Source organism: Mus pahari, chromosome 3 (assembly GCF_900095145.1).
Source record: "Mus pahari chromosome 3, PAHARI_EIJ_v1.1, whole genome shotgun sequence".
NCBI lineage: Eukaryota > Metazoa > Chordata > Mammalia > Rodentia > Muridae > Mus > Mus pahari.
Window position 1 is genome coordinate 134,573,789 of NC_034592.1, and position 18,283 is coordinate 134,592,071.

The following is an 18,283-nucleotide window of genomic DNA, read 5'->3' on the forward strand; positions in this document are numbered from 1 at the left end:
TTTTGGTTTTTCGAGACAGGGTTTCTCTGTGTAGCCCTGGCTGTCCTGGAACTCACTCTGTAGACCAGGCTGGCTTCGAACTCAGAAATCCACCTGCCTCTGCCTCCCAATTGCTGGGATTAAAGGCGTGCGCCACCACCGCCCGGCTTCCCCTCCCCTATTAATTAGCATTAAACCTGGGGCCTTATAGATCATAGACAAGGTACGCAACTGACAGGTTATGTCTCCAGTCTCCTAGACTGCCCTCAAATTTGCTGTCTAGCCCAAGATGACATTGAACTTGTAGTCTTCCTGCCTCCACTCTCCAGAGCTGGGACTACAGGTGTTCACCAGCATACCCAGGTTATGTTTTAGGGATTCGTGTATGATAGAGTATTTTTAACTGAGCTACCTCTCAGTCTAGTTTTTCATCTTATTTTATTTCATGGGGTATGTGTTAAATTTTTACCCATTATTTATTTGATGAGGGGTCTACATATGCCACATTTGGGAGCTGGTTTTTTCTGTGTATTATATGGGACCAGAAAATTGAATTCAGGGCCTTTACCTTCCTAAGCCATCTTGCCAGCCCATAATTATTTATTTTAAGATTTACTTATTTGAGATATATGTGTATGCATGTTTTGCCTGGTGTCATTAGAGATCAGGAGATGGGGTCGGGTCCCCTAGAACTGAAGTTTACAGATGGTTGTAAGCCACCATGTGGGTGCTAGAAACTGAAGCTGGGTCCTATCTAAGAACAAGTGCTTTTTACTGCTAAGTTATCTCTCCAGCTCCATTTTCTTGGGGGGGGGGGGAGATGTATTTTAAGACAGATTTTTATATATTTAGGATGTGCTTAAACTTCTAATCATCCTGCTTTCCCCTCCCAAGGACTAGGATTTGTTACTACAGGCATGTGCCACCAGCCCCACTTTATTCTTTATTTTGAGATAACTTTTTTATAAGTAAAAAGGACTGATCTTAGCCAGGCAGTGGTGGCGCACGCCTTTAATCCCAGCACTCGGGAGGCAGAGGCAGATGGATTTCTGAGTTTGAGGCCAGCCTGGTCTACAGAGTAAGTTCCAGGACAGGACACCCAGGGCTATACAGAGACACCCTGTCTCAAATAACCAAAAAAAAAAAAAAAAAAAAAGACTGACTTCGAATTCACTCTGTATTTTAGGCAAACCCTAAATTTGTTATCCTCCCAAATATCTGGGAATAGGTGTGTGCTGCCATATCTAGTAGAATTACTAGTAGCCTTACTGGTTTGTTGTTACTTGCTTGCTTTTTATACTGAGCCTTCATTTTGTAGCCCAGGCTAGCCTCAGACTTGCTGTTCCCCTTCCTGAGTCCTGGGATTACATTTGTGGACCCCTGCAACCAAGCCAGGCCTTCCAAAGGAACTATGTGTATTGTTTATTAGCGCAAAAACCTCTAAGCATCAGGGGAAGGGGAAAGTATGCCTTGTTATTTACTCTGCCTACAAGCTCTAATGTTCTTATGAGTTCACAGAGTGAGGGTAAAAGCAGGATCCTATGGTTCACTATTTCTAGTGCAGTTTGAAGCTTTATTATATGTCAGATAGTGTCCTGAAGGACAGGTGAGAGATCAAACCTATATATATTTATATATGGAAGCCATTTTGCAGAAAAAGAGGCCCTGTAAGAAAGGGCTGCTTCGGGTGTATCTGTAATACTCTTACATCACTTGAGTTCTACTAAGTGCCAACAGTGGCCCAGGTAGTCTGAAGCAAGCATGCATGCGAATCCATTATTGAAGGGAAAGTAGGCTGTTGTTGGAGACAAACATACTTAAATCCCAATGAAAGCTAACTATGTGCACTGTGCCATTAGTACATAACAGTTTGAGATTTAAAAGAATATTTGAGAATGCTTAATAATAATAAATATTAATACTAATGCGTTTGAGACAAGATCTCAGACAGCCTAGGCTAGCTTTGACCTTTGTAGCTTGAGCTTCTGATACTTACCTTCTACATGCTAGGAATATAGGTGTATATCCCCATGTCTGCTTCATGGTCTGGGGATTGAACCTAGGGCCATGTGTATGGTAGGTCTGCTAATTGAGCCATAGCCTCAAATTTTTCTGTGGTTTTTTTTTTTTTTTTTTTTTTTTTTGAGATATTTGGAATATCTCTTGTTTTAACTGGTAATAGAGTTGATTGTTTGTCTTTTTATCTCTTCCTCCTGTGTGTGTGTGTGTTTTCAGAGTCATCTGTCATCCAGGCTGTCAATAAGCTTTCTGTAAACCAGGATGACCTTGAATGCAGATCTTCCTATGTTCACTTCCAGGCTGGAATTACAAGCATGTACCACCATGTCTGGCAAAAACAAAACAAAACAAAACAAAAAACCAACAACAACAAAAAAAAGCTTTAGAAAATTGAAAATTTGATATTTTGAAATCATTGTCACTTTGTTTTTATCCATAGAAATCAAGATGACTACCAGCTTGTTCGAAAATTAGGCAGGGGCAAATACAGTGAAGTGTTTGAAGCCATCAACATCACAAATAATGAAAAAGTTGTTGTTAAAATTCTCAAGGTGAGTATAAGAAAAACAATGTCAAGAGTTACTTACAATGTAGAATCTATACATATTGATGCCTTTTTATACATGTCACTTAAAATTGTTTTTTGTTTTTTTTTTTTTCAGTAGTTTAGCCTACCCATTATATCCTCTGAAGTCAGTGGAACACCTGATACTAGCTTGACAGATTGAACCTGAAGCAAGAGGAAGGAATAGTTAGGATGTGGTCAAGAGGGGAATAAAAACACAGGCTCCGCTTTCTCAAGTTTACAGTGTCCATGTCCTATGCTTTCAGTTATGTCCTATACTTCTGTTTTCAATAAGCAAATCATTATCTCTGCTTTGTAAGGATAAGAAAGGGAAGCAGATGATATTAGTGCAGCCATTATGGTATCACCACCTGTACTATATGAATGGTTGGGACTAAGACAAACCTGGAAGTGCATGCCTGTTAGAAAGAGGAACTCTCTGGGCATGTGGCATAGTAGTAGAATGCCCACTCATTTAGAGTGTGGGGCCTTGGGTTTGATTCTTAGTGCTACAAGAGAGAAAAAAGAGACAAAATAACAAATGGGAATATTAGTCAGAAAAATGCTTGCTATGCAAGTCTGAGTACCTGGATTCAGGTCCCCAGTAACCACCTAAAAAGCCAGTCACAACAGTGTACGCCTGTAATTTTAGTACTGGATATGTAGAGACTGGAGTATGCCTGGGACTTACTGGCCAGGCAGGCTAATCATTACTCAGGAAGCTTCAGATTTAATGAGAGACCCTGTCTCAAAAGGTGGAGGACTAGCAAAGTGATCTGTCAGGGTAAAGATGCTTGCAGCCAAGACTGACAGTCTTGGTTTAGTCTCCTTAAGTTGTGCTTTGATCTCCATGCACATGCTGTGGGGTTGATTTAAAAGAAAATAAATGTGGGGCTGGAGAGATGGCTCAGCCATTAAGAGCATTGACTGCTCTTGAGCATTGACTGCTCTTTCAGAGGTCCTGAGTTCAATTCCCAGCAACCACATGGTAGCTCACAACTATCTGTAATGGAATCTGAAAACTTCTGGTGTTTCTGAAGACAGCTACAGTGTACTCGTCATATATATAAAAAAGTAAATAAAATCTTTTTTTTTAAAAAAGTAAATAAATATTAATATTGACCTAGCTTTTACATTTACACACATGTATACATGCACATGCACATTCTACAAAAGAAAAGGAGATAGTTGCTTCTTAGCTGTAGGTGACTAGTGTGTGGGTCTAGTGTTTCTTGATGCTCTCTTTTGCAAAGAGAATCTAGAAACCCATATTTGCATTCTAATGTTTTAAAATGTTGACTCTAGAATGAAGAGGTGACTCAGTTGTTAAGAGCAATAGCTGCTCTTTGGAGGATCTCGCTTTGATTCCTAGCCCACGTGGCAGCTCATAACCATCTTGAACTCTAGTCCTAGAGGATGCCCTCTTCTAGCCTTTGAGGGTATCCAACACACATGCACAAACATACATGCAGGCAAAACACCCATACATCATAAAAATTTTAAAATAAATTTTTGCTCAAGGTTGTTTGAAATATTATACAAGTCATATTTAGCCAGTGGGTTGTCAATATGCTGAGCCACACTATCCTGGAGATGCCCCTCACAGAGCTGACTGTGCTACTGAGAAAGAGAAGTTTCCAAACACTTTGCATTTGTAGCACTTTCCTTGTCTCACATCTTTTTAATGGTAGTCTACAGGCAGAACAAAAATGCATAATTAATAGCTCTAGGCATTAGACATTTTTAAAGATATTACATTCCTTTAAAGTACATTCAGGAGGCAGAGCAGGAACATTGGTATGAATTAGAAGCTACCTGGGCTATAGGAAGACTGTACAGGAAGGAATGAAGACGTCTCATTCTTTCCCCCTAATAGATTAAAAAGCTTTATTTTAACATTATTTACTTATTTTGTGACTCTGGAAATAGGACAGTTTTTCAAGAGTCAATCAGTAAGACTCAAGGAATGAATCTCAGGTCAGCAGTATTACTGGCAAGTATCTTTATATGCTGAGCCATCTCTCTAGTCCTATTGAAAGTTTGTTTTGTTGTATAACAGTGCCCTGGTTGTCTTGGACTTGCTTTGTAGACCAGACCAGCCTCAAACTTACAAGAGATACACCTGCCTCTCCTCATGAGTGCTGGGATTAAAGATTGTATCCCATGTCCAGATCAAAAGATTTTTTTTTTTTCTTTTTAAGATTTATTTTATGTATATGAGTACACTGTAGTTGTCTTCAGACACACCAGAAGAGGGCATTGGATCTTGTTAACAGATGGTTATGAGCCACCATGTGGTTGCTGGGAGTTGAACTCAGGACCTCTGGAAGAATAGTCTCTCCAGCCTTCCCTAAAAGATTTTTTTTTTTTTTTTTTAAAGGACCTATGTCACCATTTTAAAAGTTAGCTTACAAGATTTTAAAGTATGTTCTACTACAATTATATTAAAATCAATTCTGTGGATATCTGGTCTTTGGGGTAGAAATCTTTTTTAAGTGCCTGCAGAGTGCTTGACAGTGCTAGAAGAAGGGGTCCTGAGAAATCTGTCACATTTTCTCTTCCTTTCTTTTTTCCTTTCGCCTCTTTATTTTATGGATGTAAGCACACTGTTGTTGTCTTCAGACACAGCAGAAGAGGGCATCAGATCCCATTACAGATGATTGTGAGCCACCATGTGGGTGCTGGGACCTCTGGAAGATCAGTCAGTGCTCTTAGCCACTGAGCCATCCCTTCAACCCCCCATATTTTCTTTCTTCAGGAAGTTTCTATAGAAGCTTTTTTGTATTACTGTTAACTGTGAGATGCACTAGGAAATGCTTTTTTTGTGTGTGATACAATTTTACTCTTTACTGTTTTTAGCCAGTAAAAAAGAAGAAAATTAAGCGTGAAATAAAGATTTTGGAGAATTTGAGAGGTGGCCCCAACATCATCACACTTGCAGACATCGTAAAAGACCCTGTGGTAAGTACAGTGATATTAGTAAGACCCATCGGGGCTCCAGTGCCCAAAGCACAACTGACTTGGTTGTTGTCATCACTTAGTGCTTTAAATGTTCTAAATCAGTTATACATTTAACCAGCTTAGGCTCTGCTTTGAAAGAAGAGATTAAATACACACATGTACACACACTCATGCATGCACAAAATCTGTTACTCCCAGAAGATTGATAACACTAAAATCCATTTGCAGACCATAACCGTGTGCCAGTGGGCAGTAGGTATGCGGTTGGGCCACTTGGAGCTTTGTGAGAGTTCAGCTGAGTTTTTCTTCAAAATCCTTCCAAAAAATCAGAGTGGGCAAGGTTTCTCTTAGTACTGCAACAAGGACTGTCATATTTCTTACACAACACCCACAAGCTGAAAACTAAAGTTGCCAGTACTAATGTGTTTTCTTTTTTTTTTCCCTTAGTCACGAACCCCTGCCTTGGTTTTTGAACATGTAAACAACACAGACTTCAAGGTATCATCCATAACCATTTAAAACTACTGGATTTTTAGATGACCTAGTCTTTGGGGATGCCAGTATAAGAAGTTTGCTTGCTTTTATTAGTGCTAAAATAATACCTGCTTTCCATGTCTGGATATTTTTACACTCATTTTATTTAGTGCTCTAAGAATAAGACATTTATATCTCACCACATTTATCATTCTTTTGACAATTTCTGCTGGTATTCCTACTAGTGAAGGTGACAGTACATGTTGACTTTAGGCAACCATGTACAAGAAAGAATAATATTTATATAATAGTTATACAATACAAAGAATAGCATATTCCAAGCTGGGAGTGGTAGTGTACGCCTTTAATCCCAGCACTCAGGAGGCAGAGGCAGGCGGATTTCTGAGTTCAAGGCTAGCCTGGTCTACAAAGTGAGTTCCAGGACAGCCAGGGCTATACAGAGAAACCCTGTCTCGAAAAACCAAAAAAAAAAAAAAAAAAAAAGATCCTCTAGGATGTGGATCACAACAAATGAGAAAAGGTCACGTAAGATTCCGCTGTAACACAAACATGTACAGTACAGATCTTTGAATGCAGATCCTCAGGTGGCCTACAGATTTGAACAGTTCTTTATTCTGGTATGACTGAAGAACGGAGGCTCTTCCCTTGGTACACATTCCTAGTGTTTGACATTTAGAGGTGAAGTGTCGAAGAGTCTCTTGACAGTGAATTTTTGGTCGAGAGATAGAGAGCGTTTGAAAAACAAATCTTGGGGTTGTGGTTGATGAAATAGGGTGAGGGAATTTTCAATTTAGTGGTGTTATATAGCTCAACTATTGCATTTGTCTTTAACAGCAATTGTACCAGACGTTAACAGACTATGACATTCGATTTTACATGTATGAAATTCTGAAAGTGAGTAATATATGTATTAAATATTTTTAAGTTGATCTTTGCTTTAGAAGTTTATTTGATGGTAGAGAAACCCAGGGGATTAACTTTGTAATATGTGCCTAAAGCAGACAGCTTCAACAATAGTTTTAAAATGTTCTTAGTATTATACTGTTGGGTAGTCTCCTCAGTTATGAAGTGGGGTGCAATAGAACTGTAATTAACGCATGTAAGTGTTGTGTGACAGGGTCCTACTCTGAAACAAGGCTGGCTTACGACTCACAAGTCGGTCTTGTCCAGGGAGGCCTATCTTGTTAGTCTTTCTTTCCCAGCGTCTCATATTTTGGGATCCAAGAGTTATGACCCATCATACCCAGCTTTAGAATGCCTTGTTTTTGGTTACAGTTTTTATTCTGTGATGCATGCTAAACAGATACTTTAGCAGTTGCCTGTATCCCCAGCCCTAGAATGCCTTAAAGAAAACAGTGAAAATGACAGTGTGAAAACAGCCTTTTCTTAGGCACTGGAGGCTGATATACTTTATTTTACTTAGTATTCAACAGATGACACTGGCCTGGAGGTATAGGACTTACTGTAACCCCAGTATGAGGACTGCTACATGTTCAAGACCGTCCTGGGCTACAGTGTATGTCAAGAAACAAACAAATGAGGTTTTAAAAAAGATTCTTAGTGGGGTTGTGGTTTCTCATACCTTTAATCCAGTACTTAAGAGCCAGAGACAGACCAGCTTGCTTGCAAAGCAAGTTCTAGGATAGCCATGGCTACGCAGAGGAATATTCTGTCTCAAGAAAAGTAAAGAAAAGACAAAGACTCTTGAACTCTCAGAGGGTCATTGTTCTAAGGATTGTAAATCTCTTCTAGCGATTGCTGACTTTGATTTCTAAAGTGAAGGTCACAAATCATCTTGCCACTCAGTATTTACAGGATTAGCTTTATAAGGAGAGAACTGCTTTGAGTAGGATAAATTACTTATAGGTTAATACCATGCCAGCTCATTTAAGACTTAACAGTCTCAAAAGAAAGCTGGGCATGTTTGTACATGCTGTTGATTTCAACACTTGGGAGGCAGAGGCATGCAGATAGCTGGTTTTGAGTACAGTCTGGGCCTACATAATGATATCCAGGCCATCCAGAGTCATGGTGGGACACTGGCCCCAGGGCCCCTCCAAAACCATCCAAAGGTTATATGTGTATGAACATTGATCTTCTTTTGGCTCATGTGGGAAACAGGACATGTAGGTGTAGACATGTTTGCCCTGCCCTACAGGCTAGAAACCCAGGCTGTCCTTCAGGAAGAACAAGAACTTAGCTAATGGCATTGGTTGACAAAGGCCAGGATTGACAAACTCAAGGGTGTGTTGTTCCATTCACCTCAATTTCAGCTTGTAAACTCTATTCAGCTTTGATAGATGACCTAGATCGGGAGCTGGCAAATTTCTTTATAGGGCTGAAGTGTTTGTCCTACTGTTATCTCTGCTGTTATAGCAAGAAAACAGCCATGGATGGACTATACACGTATGGGCATGATGGTGTGCAGAGAAAATATTCATATACGCAGACAGCTGGTGATTCATCCCTACTCTGCTACTAAAGAAATTCCTGTCTTTAAATAAAATGTTGGTAGGCTAAATTTTCTTTTGAGGGGATTGTGTTTGTAGAAATAATCAAGGCTTTGAATAAGAAGTTGTGCAGTTGCTGTAGAATCTGAGTCTTTCTTTCTGAGCAGAAAGGATGCTGGGATAAGTAAAGAGCAGTGCACACTTATAATCCCAGCACTCACAACACGGGAGTTGGAAGGTAGCCTGGGCTACAACATAGCAGAACCGCACCTTTCGGGGGCAGGAGCGAGGGAGAAGATTTTGTAATTTGGATGCCAGAGCCCTGAGTGTGGTTGACTATATGAACCAGTTCTTAAGTGACTACTCTCCGCTCTTCCTTGACTACTCTACCTGATTCCCTGGGTTGTTGTAAGGCTAGAAGGGAAACTGAAATAGAAGAGAAGAGAAAGTAAACAACTAAAAACAGTAACTCATGCAAGTCAATTTTCCTTTCTTGCAGGCCCTGGATTATTGTCACAGCATGGGGATTATGCACAGAGATGTGAAACCCCATAATGTCATGATTGATCATGAGCACAGAAAGGTAAAATAATAGACTGTTACATTTCTTTTATAAATAAGATGGAATTTACACGGATGCATAGATATAATCTCTAGCTTTTTAAGATTTATTTATTGTGTCAAGGTAAAGTGGAAGTGTGTATGAATGTGAATGTGTGCATACCATGTGAGATGTATGCTTTGGGGTCAGGTTTTCCTTCTGTCATGTGAATCTTAGGTCTTCAACTGAGGCCATTAGGCCTTGTGTAATACCAGCTGAACCATCCTGGCAACCCAAGGCAGTCTCTTGTCATGTTTTTAGGCTTCCCTGACATTCAGTTTTAAGTTGCCCAAGCCCACCTCTCACACAGTGATTACTTTGTAGTCATTGGTGATTTAGGTGGCTTATTCATACAATTCATACGTTTTCTGACATATACCATATAATAGGGGTTTTGAGGCTGGAGGTATATGAGTGAACAAAGCAGACAAAATGTTTGTCTCTAAAACGTTTATATTTTAGTCAAGTGTGGTGACTAAATCAATTGTGCAAGAAATGTCAAAGCTTCAGAGGCTGAACCAGGAGACTGCTCTGAGTTCAAGGCCAGCTTGATCTACATAGTGAGACCCTATTTCAGAGAGGAATTTGAAAGGGAAGGAAGGATGGAGGGATCAAGGAGAAGGCAGTGACAGGTAACAGGATATTATAGTTTTAACTAAGAGGCATGTTGTAGTTGTGATTTCCATTGCTATGATGAAAATCATGACTAAAAGCAACTTAGAGTCTGACAACACAGTCCGTTACTGGAGAACCCAGAGGGTATGAAGAGTGCTACTTACTTGCCTGTTCAGTCAAGAGTGCACTACAGGCTTGCCTACCTGCCAGTCTGGAGTATTTTCTCAATTGAAGTTTCATCTTCCCAAATAACTGCAGCTTGTGTCAAGTTGAAACAAAACTAGCCAGCATCACATAGAAAGATGTTCTATGGGGTTCCAATAGAATATAACACTTTTGGGAGTACTAGAGTAGACCCAGCAATGCAATGCCAGGAAGGAATATATGCCAAGAAGAGAAATGTCTTTGCCTGAATAAGCTAATAATTCTACATTAGACACTAGCAGCGTGTCCTCTAATTTGATCCAGCTTTACTACTTACTACCCTAGACATGGTAGGTTCCTAAACCACCCCTTCTTCCCCGTTAAATGCTGGCAAGAAGCCCCAGGATTTTCCATCTATGCTTCTAAACAGCTGCTATTGCTTGAGTTCACACAATCTTCTGGTTCAAGTAATTTGCTAGAACTTTTAGAACTTGGGTATATAGATTTAATGCTTTGTTCAAAATATATTACAAGTGATGCCATATGGAGAGATGCTGAGGGCAAGGCTTGTGGGGTGTTGTACAGTTCCCATCACATGTCCCAGTGTACTGCTTTCTAGGGACTGCCGGAGGCTGTCCAGAAGCTCCTTCAACTCCCCTGCGGTTTTTTGTTGCATAAATGTAAAGTGTGAACAGTCAGTTGGCAATGTGATGGGCTCAGTGGGAGAATAAACAAGACTAGTCTCTCCTCCCTCACATGATAGAAGGCCCATTTGAGCCGGCTGTGGTGGGCACGCCTCTAATCCCAGCACTCTGGAGGCAGAGGCAGGCAGATTTCTGAGCTCAAGGCCAGCCTGGTCTAAAGAGTTTCCATGATCTATGGGGAGTTTTGTTCTCGTAAGGCCTGCACTATGCCAGACACTAAGACTGGGAATGTAGCTCAGTGCCTTGGAACCTGTAGGATCAATGGCCAGCACACACAGAAAAAAGACAGCTAACTTTACCCCAAAGTGTGTTTATCATTTTAGAAACTTAGATATAGGTGTTGTGAAAATTAATGAGTCAGAAGCCATGAATGGAAAATGATATGTATATATTAAAAACATAATCTCACAATATGGCATGGGGGAACAGCAACATGGATAGATGAATAGAGTTGAGATAGAAAGAAAAAGAAATGAGGTCAGAGAGAGGAAGAGAACCCCAGAGGTATTCATAGATTTTTCTCATAAGATGGTGAAGAGGGGGCTGGTGAGATGGCTCAGCAGGTAAGAGCACCCGACTGTTCTTCCAAAGGTCCTGAGTTCAAATCCCAGCAACCACATGGTGGGTCACAACCATCCGTAACAAGATCTGGCGCCCTCTTCTGGAGTGTCTGAAGACACCTACAGTGTACTTACATATAATAAATAAATAAAATCTTTTTTTTTTTTTTTAAAAAAAAAGATGGTGAAGAGGGGCTGTGCAGAGTGGTGGCGTGTATGCTGACCATGTGTTAAAATAGCTAAAACGAGGATGAGCTGATGCTTTGAGGTGCTGACAAGGATGAGCACTTGGTTGAGCACACCTCCCCTGGGGTACTCTAGATGGGACTTGTTCTCTTTTCTCCCTTTCAGCTTCGGCTAATAGACTGGGGTTTAGCTGAGTTTTACCACCCAGGCCAAGAGTATAATGTCCGAGTTGCTTCTCGATATTTCAAAGGTCCAGAGCTACTTGTAGATTATCAGGTAAGAAGAGAATGTAAGTACGGTATTATTCCTGTGCTTATTTTACACATAATTTGTAGAAACATCAGTTTGTGCTTTGAGTAAGCCATTTATCATATCCATGGCTGTCCTTTTTTAGGGAAAATGTAAGATACATGAGTTGGATTTGTGTGTGTGGGTGGGGGGAGTAATGTTAAGTTATGGTCCTAAATTTACATAAAGCAGAACCAGAAGATACTCATAAGAGATTCTCTTGATGTGGAAGATGTGTTGTACATACTTAATCCAGCTTTTAGGTAGAAGGGTCAGTTAGTTCAAGGCCAACCTGGGATGTGTGAGATTCTTTTAAAAAGAAACAAGCATCTTTTACGCAGCTCTTAAGTTAAATATCCTCGCACTTTGAAGGCAGAGACAGGAGGATTACCACAAGTATGAGACCGGCCTTGGGCTACAATGTGAGACCCTGTCCTAAGCAGTGGAAAAAGGAAGGTGGGAATGGTGCCTCCCGGGTTAAAAGCACTGGTGCCCCTGTAGAGGACTGTGTGCAGTTCCTGCAACCATGCAGTTCCTACAGCCTGTGTGCTGGCTCCTCTGCAGACACCCAGTTTTTTAAGTATGTAATTTTATATGTATGAGTGCTTTGCTCAATTGTATGTCTTGAGTATCACATTTATGCCTGGTGCCTGTAGTAAGTATAGGGTATTGAATTTCTTGAGTTACAGACCTTTACATGCTGCTATGTGGGTTCTTGGGCTCTGACCTGGCCTTCTAGAAGAGCAGTCAGTGCTCTTAATTGCTAAGCCATTTCTCCAACCCCAAAATAAGTATTTGTTTTTTTGTTTTTTTTTTTAAATATTTATTTATTGTTTTAATGCATATGAATACATAGTTGCTGTCTTCAGACACACTAGAAGAGGACATTGGATCCCACTATAGATGGTTGTGAACCACTATGTGGTTTCTGGGAATTGAACCCAGGCCCTCTAGAGAGCAGTCTGTGCTTTTAACCAGTGAGCCATCTCTCCAGCTCGCAAGTATTTGATTTTTGTTTTTATTGGATAAAAAGATTTACCCAGTGTTTTATAATTCCTTAGGAGACACTTCCTTACCTAATTTTTCTGAGTTGTTTTCAAGTGCCTTAAAGTTTTAGGTTCTGCCCTAAAGTTTCATCTCTAGAATTCTAAAGTACGTAACCTTGATAGGTATGGTACCATATGGTGGCATATTCTTTTTAGTCTCAGCACTAAAGAGGCAGAAACAGGCAGGTCTCTGAGTTCAAGGACAGTCTGGGGGACATAGTGAGCCAGGGCTGTGCAGTAGTATCCTCTCAAAGTGTTAACTAAATAGGTTAGGCCCTCTCCCATCTCAGGGGATCCTTAGATTTCTTCACATAGTAAAATTGCAGGGTTTTCTTCTGTAGGTGAAAAAAGTAGCTGGAAGTAGTATTTACAGTTTGCTTTAAAACTGAGTTGAGGGGCTGGGCAGTGGTGTCAAACACCTTTAATCCCAGGCAGAGGCAGACGGGTTTCTGGGTTTGAGGCCAGCCTGGTTTACAGAGTGAGTTACAGGACAGCCAGGACTATACAGAGAAACCCTGTCTCGAAAAAACAATAACAACAACAACAACAAAAAAATACTGAGTTAAGGAAGATAGACAGGAACCTAGCATAACCAGCCGTTGAGAGGCTCTACCAGCAGCTGACTGAAACAGGTGCATACGCCCACAGCCAAATGGGACAGAGCTCAGGGACTCTTAAGGAAGAGTTGGAGGAAGGACTAAGGACCCTGGAAGGGATAGGAACTTTACAGGAAGATCAACAACATCAACTAACCTGGACCCTCGGGGCTTTCAGAGACTGAACCACCAACCAAAGAACATACACAGGCTGGACTTTGTCCTACTACACATATGTAGCAAATGTGCAATTTGATCTTGTGGGTCCCCCAACAATTGAAGTAGGTGCTGTCCCTAAAGCTGTCTGTCTGTGGATCCCATTCTCCCGACAGGATCCTTGTCTTCCCTCAGTGAAAGAGAATGTGCGTAGTCCTGCAGAGACTTGATGTGCCAGAGTGTGGGGATACCTGGGGAGGGGTGGGTTGAGGGGGGCTCCATCCACCCTTTCATTGGAGGGGGTAATGGGATAGATTGGGATAGTACATAAATAAATAAATTAATGGTGAAAAAAACTAAGTGAGGGCCTAAGTTGACTCAAAAGTTAAGAGCACATATTAATCTTGTAGAAGACATAAGTTAGGTTCTCATAACTCTCCAGCTCCTGGTAATCATGCCTTTCTGGATTTTTTTTGGTGGGGGTACTTCACTTTCACTCACATGCACATACTGCACTCACTCCCCCCTCATTCTAAATACAAATACACACTTAACAAAAAAATCTTTGGGAGAAATAAAACTGGATTGATATAAGGTCTAGCAGTGTTGCCTAATGGTCAGCCAATTGCCTAGCATGCACAAGGCTCAAGGTTCCATCTCTGATGGTAAAGAAAAACCAAACAAGCCAATAACTAGTTGAAAGATGTTTCTGATGTTTCATTACGAGCAAAGTAGTTTTTTTTTAATATCTATTTTTGGGGCCCTTAACCAGCTTAGCAGTTAAGATCAATGACTTTTCTTCCAAGGTCCTGAGTTCAATTCCCAGCAACCACATGGTGGCTCTTAAACATCTGTGATGGGATCTGACGCCCTCTTCTGTGTCTGAAGAGAGTGACAGTGTACTCACAGACATAAAATGTCCATTTTGTATGTAGAAGTGACACGTGTGGGAATGCATATGTGACAATGTTTTCTTTACTACAGATGTATGATTATAGTTTGGATATGTGGAGCTTGGGTTGTATGCTGGCAAGTATGATCTTCCGGAAGGAGCCATTTTTCCATGGACATGACAATTATGATCAGGTGATGATATGTTTCTCCCATTAAGAAATTTACTGACCTAGTGTAAAGATGGCCAGATCTGGAAACTCATTAGAAACTTCAGTGGGTCTGGGCTATCTGGTAAGTTCCAAGACAGCCAGAGCTACAGTGTTTCAAAAAAATGTAAAAACTTATTCAGATGTGGTTGTGCATTTCTTAAGTCCTTTAGTCCTTGCACCGGGGAGACAAACAGCATATTGGTTTCTAAGTTATGGGTCTATACTGTGAAATCTTGTTTCAATTCCTGCCCCCATCCTACTCACCAGGTATGGTAGCTCGTGCCTTTAATCCCAACACTCAACAGGTGAAGGCCATGAGTTGAAGGCCAGTTTGGTCTACACAGCAAGTTCAGGACAGTCAGCGAAGAGAACTTGTCTCAAAAATCGAAGAATTAAAAAAAACCATTAAAGTGCATTTGCCACACCTCACCTCCCTCCCTAGCCTAGTTCATAATACATAATATCTGAGAGTTCTCTACTTGTTCAGGTAACTTTACTGGTCCTTGAAATAGCTAGATTCAACCTTTTTGGGAGTGGGGTCAGGGAGTGTGTGTCAAGACAGTCTCTCTGTAGAACCCTGGCTGCCCTCAGACTCCTATCTATAGACCAGGCTGGCCTCGAACTCAGACTTGCCTTTCTTGGTCTCCCAAGTGCTGGGGTTAGAGGCATGCACCACCACCTCCTGAATGCACACACATCCTTTTAGTATTTTGCTCTTGCTTCTATGTGAAGTGAGCATGTGTATCACTCAGTAGAACAAATACACAGAGGCCAGATTGACAGCTTGGAAGGCTTGTTCCTCTAGAAGAGGACCTGGGCACAGTTTCCAGCACCCATCTCATTTGACTCACAAACATCTGTATCTTGATGCCACTTAAAGTTTAAAGTCTGAGGTACAGGGTGCAGAGGAACACCTTCAAATAGCTCATTGTCTGTCTATAGACAAATCAGCAATAAAAGCAGTTGAAAGTAAAGCTAAAAGGAATGCAGAAGTGTGTATGACTAAGTTCTAAAAGTAGAGCAGTTGTTATTTGATGAGTTGTGATGAGAACACCACTTGGGGGACATTTCAAGGGGAGAAAGAACCAGGCAAAGTAGTTGGCTTTTTCTAACGTTTTCTAATTCAGTTTATTTAGGAACTTTATATGAAATTTACCCCACTACACAAAATTTGAATTAAACTTCATGGGCTAAAATTTATTTGTATGGTATATTGGTTTATTTGACTCACTTATTAGTTGCTGACTTGATTATGTATTATGCTTGTGGTGTGGGTTTTTTTGTTTTTTGTTTTCCTTTGATATTAGTTGGTGAGGATAGCCAAGGTTCTGGGAACAGAAGATTTATATGACTATATTGACAAGTACAACATTGAATTAGATCCACGTTTCAACGATATCTTGGGCAGGTAAGTAATCCCCCACTCCCAAAGTCTCTGGTTTTAGCAACTGTCTTATTGTCTTTGCCAAAAGTGCTAAGGTGTCTGGTCTCATGCTATAGGATGCTATTTGTGCATGCATGAGAGCATTGGATTGAATGGCCATCTGCCCAGATCATGTTATAGTCAGGGTTCCTGTGATGGGAGTGTAAGTAGGTCTAAGTAGAAGAGTACAGTTAGGTGAAACATTCAGATGGCTCCTATAACTGTTTACATCTTTGAAAGCAGCTTGATTAGAGAAGGAAGTAGACTGGTCTGCTGACTGCTGCCCGGTTGGCAGTGCTGATGAGCCAGAGTAATAGAACACTGACCACTTAGAAGAGGACATAGGCTTCCTGATGCAAAGGCATTTATTTGTCTACAGACTGGCAGAATCTCCCAAGAATGGAGATGGGGGAAGAGCATTGGCTTGCTCAATCCCCTGTGTGCTGCACAAGAACATTAACAACCTAAGAGTGACCTGAAGTGTTTCATTCCAGTCCAGGGTTTCTATCTTACTGTTGACCATTTAGTTTCCGGATAAAAGATACATACAAACTTCGTATTTACAATAAGCCATAGCACGAGAGCTGGGCAGATATCTACTCTCTATGCAATTAAAATCTATTCCTATTGATATTATGCTTCATCTGGGCTGCTCTTAACTGCAACTGGCTAGCCCTCAGGGCCGTGTTTTCTTGACTCCTAACACACGGCAAACTTTTCTGCCTCCTTACCTTCTCTGTCTCATGGTTCTCCTCAAAAAACCCAGGCCTGGGAACCCTTAAACGCATGCATGTTTCTTCTGCCCAGCTATTGGCTGTTTGCCTCAGAAATAACTTGGAGGTCAGGTCACCTAGGGTCACTTGGGTCTATGCATGGGCTCTCTGTCTCTGGGGCAACTAGGTCTTGAGGAACCAGTATTAGCATTAAAATACAAGCAGCATCAGGCCAACCCACTACTACAAAGCAGCACTGTCATTGTCACTTACCTTCTGTCCGTGCCATAACCTTGTGTAATACAGTAGTGCTGCAAGGTTGTTCTTTGGATTTTCTTCCTCATTGCTCTTGGTTAGGCGTCTGTACCCTGTGGCCCATTTCTCATGTCTAGTTTTGCCTTACAGACACTCTCGTAAGCGATGGGAACGCTTTGTCCACAGTGAAAACCAGCATCTTGTCAGCCCTGAGGCCTTGGATTTTCTGGACAAGCTGCTTCGATATGACCACCAGTCACGGCTCACTGCAAGAGAGGCCATGGAGCACCCTTACTTCTGTGAGTCCAGTTGTGTAGCCCTTCACTGCCCAGGAGACTATGAGGCTAAAGAAAGCTTATGATGTAAATAATGTTCCGGACTGAGTGTGGTAGCTCAGACCTGGAATAGATCAGCTCCTATTAGTCTACCAAGAAGTTACTTAGCCCATTCTGAGCCTCATTTTCTTCAGATGAGGAGGCACTGACAGCAGTTGCCATGCAGAATTTGGGGCTTGGGATCTAGGCAGTGCCCAAACACTTACCTAGTATGTGTGAGACCTTCAGTTTAATCCACAATACTACCAAAATTAAAAATGTGCATGATAATGCTTAATGAAATTTCATTTTGTTGTTGTTGTTGTTGTTGTTGTTGTTGTTTTTGGTTTTTTTCGAGACAGGGTTTCTCTGTAGCCCTGGCTGTCCTGGAACTCACTTTGTAGACCAGACTGGCCTCGAACTCAGAAATCCGCCTGCCTCTGCCTCCCAAGTGCTGGTCATTGTTTTTTTTTTTTGTTTTGGTTTGGTTTGGATTTGGTTTTTCAAGACAGGATTTCTCTGTGTAGCCATGGCTGTCCTGGAACTCACTCAGTAGACCAGGCTGGCCTCGAACTCAGAAATCCGCCTGCCTCTGCCTCCCAAGTGCTAGGATTAAAGTGCACCACCACTGCCCAGCTCATTGTTGGGTTTTTTTTTGTTTGTATTAATACAGGTTTGTGCCTGTAATCTCTATACTTGGTAGACCTAGACTAGGTTCACTGCACGCTCCAAATCGGACTGGGGGAGAGTTTACAAAGATTTACCTACAAAGACCTACCTTTGCAAATCCTTTGTTGGAGCTAGAGTGGTTTACAAGTCTTTCTATTGTATAAACTGTAAGGTTTATGAGTATATAGCCAACTATGCTTTTGTGCTTGAAATGTTACTCCCACCTACTCTAGACTTACAATGTTGTTTGTTTTACTATTGGATTGTTCTCTGAAGAATAATGCAATGATTTTCCAATTAGTCAGAGAGCCTGTTGTCCAATCCACTATAACTGAAACACATTTGGTATGACAAGTAAAGTTTATGGTTATATTCTATCCCGCACAGGCAGATAGATACTTTTGGCCTACTTGGTCTTCTTCTTCTTTTTTTTTTTTTTTT

The 18,283-nt window shown here is 41.0% G+C and overlaps 1 protein-coding gene across 2 annotated transcripts in view; it reads left to right on the forward strand.

Annotated features, from left to right (window-relative positions):
* Nucleotides 1–18,283, forward strand: part of Csnk2a1 (casein kinase 2 alpha 1) — a 46,463-nt gene that overhangs the window by 22,713 nt on the left and 5,467 nt on the right. For both annotated transcript variants that reach the window (XM_029535819.1, XM_021192153.2), the window contains exons 3-11: nt 2,438–2,549; nt 5,423–5,524; nt 5,972–6,022; nt 6,854–6,913; nt 8,969–9,052; nt 11,445–11,555; nt 14,350–14,451; nt 15,776–15,876; nt 17,010–17,158. In XM_029535819.1, coding sequence (XP_029391679.1) covers nt 2,438–2,549; nt 5,423–5,524; nt 5,972–6,022; nt 6,854–6,913; nt 8,969–9,052; nt 11,445–11,555; nt 14,350–14,451; nt 15,776–15,876; nt 17,010–17,158 — 872 coding nt within the window. The remainder of the gene's footprint in view (nt 1–2,437; nt 2,550–5,422; nt 5,525–5,971; nt 6,023–6,853; nt 6,914–8,968; nt 9,053–11,444; nt 11,556–14,349; nt 14,452–15,775; nt 15,877–17,009; nt 17,159–18,283) is intronic.